Source organism: Antechinus flavipes, chromosome 2, assembly GCF_016432865.1.
Source record: "Antechinus flavipes isolate AdamAnt ecotype Samford, QLD, Australia chromosome 2, AdamAnt_v2, whole genome shotgun sequence".
Lineage (NCBI taxonomy): Eukaryota > Metazoa > Chordata > Mammalia > Dasyuromorphia > Dasyuridae > Antechinus > Antechinus flavipes.
In genome coordinates, this window is record NC_067399.1 from 474,335,721 (window position 1) to 474,341,720 (window position 6,000).

The window sequence follows — 6,000 nt, forward strand, 5'->3', positions numbered from 1 at the left end:
TGCAAGCCAAAGCACCAAAGGTAGAATAGACAAGACAGAAGAGAACTGTTAGCAGCAAATTGTCCTAAAAGAATTGGGAAATGCAGATTGGGGGAAAGGGTAACTCTCAGGTAAATCACTTGTGCATCCCTACCCCCTGTCTTTCATCTGACTTAGAAGTGGTGACACATTTTCATACCTCCTCAGGCTCAAGTTACTGCAGCAGGGGCACAAGACCAAGAGAAAGAATAATGGGTTTGTGGGGCAAGAGACCTGGGTTCTAGTACTGGCTTTGTCACTAACTCAGGGCATGACCCTCTTCCCCAGGCCTCAGTTTCCCCATCTGTAGGATGACAGGGCTAACCTGGATAGTCGGTAGGGGAAGCTTATTGGCTGTGTGACCCTGAACAAGTCATTTAACCTTATTTGCCTTGACTTTCTCATCTGTAAAGTGAGCTGGAGACCACTCCAATATATTTGCCAAGAAAATTCCAAATAGGGTCATGAAGTCAGATGCAACTGAAACAACAATTGTCTAAGAATAACTCTTTCCTTTCTGTACTTAGGCAGTTGATTTTTGAAACTCAATCTTAAGATTTTACATTTATGCTTATTATGTTTCTTCTTCTTCAACTCAGTCCTTTGTTCTAAGCCTGGTAATATTCTGGCTCCAGCTATTAGCAGTCCTTCTCGGCATTGTCTCATCTGCAAATCTGATAAACCTACTATGCTACCTTCATTCCAGTCATTGAGAAAAATGTTGTTGAATAACATGAAATTAAAGCTCCATCCCTGGTGCCCTCCAATAGAGACCTGTATGTTCATTGGCCATCGATTGACTCATTAGTGATTACTTGCACATAAAGCAAAGTATCTTCAGACATATTCCACTGCCCCTAGCGGTTGCTCTGATCTAGGGTCTTATCACAACATGAATAAGGTATCAGGGGGAAGATAGTGTGTTTTGTGTTGTTTGTATTTCAGTCTCTTCCATGCAGACTGCATCTGTCAGTGGGTGCACAGGTATACATGTCTAAATATGCAGGGCTGTGTCTTTCAGCATGTATGTGTATGCATTGGCAAATGCATTTGCCAAAAGTAGGCTCCAGCTGGGCCATGACAGTACCTTTCCTTCCCTCTGGAAGGCAGGCTGGAAACCTGGGGAGGTGGAGGGAGAGACACAGGAGACAAGATTCATAGGGCCTTTTTCCCACATTGTCTCATAGAAGGGAAAGGAATAGCCCTTAGAGGCCTCCCAAGCTGCCTTAAGAGCTTTTTTGGCTGTGCTGGACTTCGGTAAACTGTTCCCCTAGCCAGGAGAGGGGCCCATCCTCGGGTCGGCTGAGGAAGAGCTCTGGAAGCCGGGCCTGGGGGCTGCTGGAAATCTCAGCCAATATCTGGAGTAAAGCAGGCACCATGTCTGTAGAACATAAGCAGTGTAACTTCTCCTTTGGCTACACAGACATGGGGGATTAAGAGTATGGGGGTACAGGGCAGAAAGAGTAAGGTCTGGGGACACTCATGTTTTACCTGGGCTGAGGGCAGAGAACACAGAGCGAAATCAGGGAGAACGTGGTCAGGAGGTCTTGGACACAAGTCATTCTCAACCTTTGATCAAGGACGTTGTATGGAGTTCAGTGCCAGGGCCCCTGGGTCCTGCAGCAGCTAGAGCAGGATGTGATCCTCCGCAAGGGACCTGTGTTGTAGCAATTGCATTGCCAGAAAGAAAGCCCAGAGAGGAGCTCAGCAGGTCCACAGCAAGGAGGGGGGTCAGTGGGTCCTGGGAGAGAGAGGGAAATCGGAACCAGCACAGGGTTCTGCAAGGGCCCATGTACAGCATCATCTTGTGTAAGTGTCGTCCCTTCTCCACCCTGCCTGGAGAGCCAGCACCCCGGCTGCGTGTTAAGGTCTGGACTCCTTGGCCAGATTAGTGGCTCCCTGGGGGCAGTCCTCCCCCAGCACGTCTAGGAGAGGGGGAGAGCAGCCAGCAATCGAGATTCTGGGGCAAGAGAGCGCCCTATGAGCCAGGCTCCCCAGTCAGCCTTGTGAGGCAAAATAACAGGTGGGAAACCATTGGGGAATGATGAATAAAGGCTGAACAAGAGTGTGAGGCACAGCAGTCAGAGATGGGAGGCGATGCTTGAGCTCCATCCTGGGGGAGGGGGAGGCCCTTCTGGATATGAGAAAGAACAGAGCTGACTGTGAGCTGGGCCCCTTGGCTAATTGCGGCCTTGAGAGTTGTCTAGTCTTTGGGCCCCCAGCCTAGCTCCCCTCCACACACAGTGTAAGTTGGGCAGCTCACCAGAGTGAGGCAGTGTTTGAAGCTCGCAGGGCTTTTGTCTGCCCATCCATCCTGGCTCCGACTCAGACAGGAGAAAGGGCGGGAGGGGAGAGACCGCCACCCCTTGTGGCTCTGCTGTCTGGTTGCTTCTGGGCCTTGACGCCTCTCCCCACTCCCTCCAGTGACCAGACCCCTTCCTCTTCCCTCCCTCTTCTGCCAGGGTGTGGAGCGCATCGATGAGCCAGGCCTGAGGAGCCTGCGGACAGCTCGGACGCTGGAGCAGGGGATGGTGCTGACCGTGGAGCCAGGCATTTACTTCATTGACCATCTCCTGGACCAGGCCTTGGCCGACCCAGCCCGGGCCTGCTTCATCAATAGCCACATCCTGCAGCGCTTCCGGGGCTTTGGTGGGGTGAGTAGCCTCTTTCTTGCAGGACTACTTGCATTTTACCTCACACAGTTCTTATGGCAATACTGATAAATCATTTTGCAAACCTTAAAGTGCTATGTAATTATTATTAATGAATGTCATAATCTTAGCATCTCAGTTGGAAGAAACTTCAGAGATTGTCACCTGTTCCACCCAGACCTGATCAACAACCCTCTCTATAGTATCTAGTCAGCCCTGATTGAAAAACCTCACCAGATTGTCAGCAAATCTGGGTTTTTTGGTACCATAGCTCAACTGGCCTCTCCAGCACTTCTACCAACTACGTTTCCTGTCTTTTGGATCTAAGCAGGACAAGTCTTAATTGCCCTTCCACAGGAACTTTTTAAGATGATCGGCACATCCCAAGAGCTTTCTCATTTGTAGAATAAATGAGACTTGCTTTCAAGCAGTCCAGATGTGGTGGGGTTTACAGTCCCCAGGACACCATGGGGAGAGGCTTGGCCATGACACTGAATAGTAGACGAGTCAGAGAAGCTGAGGCAGTGTCAGGCAATATCAGGCTCTTGTCCAGAGCCCAAAGGGCAGTGACAGTGTCCTGACTTGGATACCAGAGGGACAGTGGCTGGCCCTCTGTCCCTTGCTCTGGCTTGAACCAGTGTGCATGTGACTAACAAATCTCCAGAACTTTGCCCTTCCCTGTTGAATCATTTGTGGCAGCTGTGGGATTGTTATCTCCCTGAACTGTCAGTTCAGGGAGATAAGTTTATCAGTTGGTTGGAAAGGTTGCTGAGAAGGGAGCAGGGCTGACCATATTTGCCAGGGGGAGGGGGGGGGGAAGTAGACTCAGTCTCAAGGAGACACAAGTGCATTTTTCAGCCTGATGTGGACTGTTCACCATATTTCTCTCCATCACCAAATGCCCCTCAGGAAGTCCCTCTGACCCCCCTGGAGTGTTGTGGGCATGCTAGTTACTCTGGCCATGGGGCTGGTTAGCACATGATGCTAATAAGGGGATGGATTCAGTCCCCATGTGAGCTGGTGAGCTTCACGCCTAGCCACAGAATGACCCGTCTGCCAGCAGTCTCATAGACACGTGTCCTTGGTCACAAGGAAAACCAAGTGGGAAAAACGTGGATGGCCCAGGATGGCCTTCCCTGCTGCTGAGAGCACATGTTCTGTTAACGGGGCCGGGGCATTCTCTGCATATAAAAACTGTCTCTCTGTGATGAGCATATGCTGCGGCCACGTCAGCAGCTGGTGAGCTCGAGACACCCGAGCAGCTCTGTTTTGACGCTCGTGCTCAGCTCTGACAGGATAGCTTTAACTTTACTTTGAGCTCATTTTTTAGCCCCTGACTTGCATGAAACAGAAAGCCAGCCCTATCACCAGGCCAGTATCATTCTGATCATACATGAGAAAAGGTAGAAGAGTTAGTGCTATTTGTAAGCTTTGTGAATTCCAGAATCAGGGTGATCAAGGAGGGGTTCAGGACTAGGGAGAAATTGGATTGGCCTTTTTCTTTTTTCAGTTGTAAATAGTATTGTATTTTTCCAAATGCATGTAAAGATAGTTTTCAACATTCGTTTTTGTAAAACTTTATATTCCAAGTTTTTCTCCCTTCGGGTCTGTCCTTTTCCCAGGGAAGCTCCTCTTCCAGCCTGGAGCCTCTGGCATCACCAGGAAGTCAACCCCCAGATTCAGGTCTCCTGATTTCTCTGTAGGACCTTAGGGGAGAAACACAGACTGAGTCTTCTAGCCCTAGTGATGGACTGTTCCACCCTCCCCACCATTCCTCAGCCTCTGGGGACCCAAGGACACCAAGTAGGGAGCGAGGAGTTGGCCCAGTTGGACAAGCCTGGGGGACAGAGGTCTCCATGAGGTCTCTTAAATTGTGGCTCTGATTCTGTGCAGAAACAAAGTGGCTCTGAGGGTTGAGCTCTCCCATTGATCCCAAGAAAAGCCACAGACCCCATCATCAGAAAGCCATAGAAAGAAGTGGCTGACTGATGGGATCTTAGGCCGAGGGCATTCCAGAAGCCAGGCCTGCACTGGAGATAGTAAAGCTCCATCCCATACCACAAGAGAACAGTCATCCCCATTCCTTGGGGGATGTATTCTATCTCTATTCTCCTTTACCCTCGTAAAGGCTTTTAGAATAGCTGACTTTAGCATAGCACTTGAATGTTCGCAGAGTACTTTACGCAGGATGTCACCCCCTCCCCCAGGTAGTTACTATCATTATCCTGTGCTATAAAGAAGAAATCTAATGCTCAGAAAAGGTCTTTGCCCGGGGTTATAACATTTGAGACATTTGAAATTTGAAACATCAAGTCCAGCAGTCTAACCATTATTCCATGCTGCTTGCATAATCAGTCAATCACTATGTACTCCTGCGACCCAGGGTGCCTTCCCACTGTCCCTCCCAAGGGCCCCCATAATCACTCCATTTGAGAAGGGCTCCAGAAAAGAAAAATGCAGGGCCTTGCCCTCTGCACAGGCATCTTGGGTCCCCCAGCACTGTAATGTGAGTTCCACAGTAATGGGTGTGTATGTCTGCTTGACCTAGGTTCGCATTGAAGAGGATGTGGTGGTGACTGCCACTGGTATGGAGCTGTTGACTTGTGTGCCTCGAACTGTGGAGGAAATAGAAGCATGTATGGCCGACTCCAAGAAGTCCTTCGCCTCCTTTCCTACCCAAAAGGAGTAGAGCTTGGGGGTCCCCAGCCCACTTCCTCCTCTGAAATGAGATAATCCATGGAGAGTCACTGCCTCACATTTATGGCTTTTTACAAAATCAGCAGAGCAAATCATAATATTAAGTACCAATGCCTCATTACTAAAATACCATGTTTTCTCTGAATGGTTAATCTACTCTTCCAAGAATGCAATCCTAGTTCCTTGGGGATGGTGGATAGGGAATAAATGCTGATTTAAAAGAAATATACACAGCAACATTAGACAAATGTTTCAGTACATGCTGAGAAGACAGGATTGTTTTCTCAGGAAAGATACATTTCTGATTTTTTGTTTCTCAAAAATCAGCACTTTTTACTCAGTTTTTCTTCAGTCTTTCTGTTCAGCCCAAATTTGCATTAAAAGTTATTTCTTTAAATTGCCTGGAGTTTGCTGCTGTTGATTTCTTCTCCTGATTTACTGTTTAAAGTAAACTCTTCCAAAGTTACTGTCTTCACACACTTCTCTATCCCCTTAAATTCACAAAGCTTTTTCCTGGGTGTTGCCTCTAATTTGAAGAAATAACTGATACCCCTTTCTCAATTCCATGATTCCAGATCCCTTCTCAGCCAAGACTGGTCCCTCCTAAACACGTTCTTCCTCATTTCTCAACAGT

At 48.4% G+C, this 6,000-nt stretch overlaps 1 protein-coding gene across 1 annotated transcript in view; it reads left to right on the forward strand.

Moving 5' to 3' along the window:
* Positions 1 to 5,763, forward strand: part of PEPD (peptidase D) — a 255,845-nt gene extending 250,082 nt beyond the window's left edge. The window contains exons 14-15 of the mRNA XM_051979735.1: positions 2,481 to 2,672; positions 5,218 to 5,763. Of these exons, the coding sequence (XP_051835695.1) occupies positions 2,481 to 2,672; positions 5,218 to 5,358 (333 nt within the window). The 3' untranslated portion in view covers positions 5,359 to 5,763. The remainder of the gene's footprint in view (positions 1 to 2,480; positions 2,673 to 5,217) is intronic.
* The last annotated feature ends 237 nt before the right edge of the window (positions 5,764 to 6,000 follow it).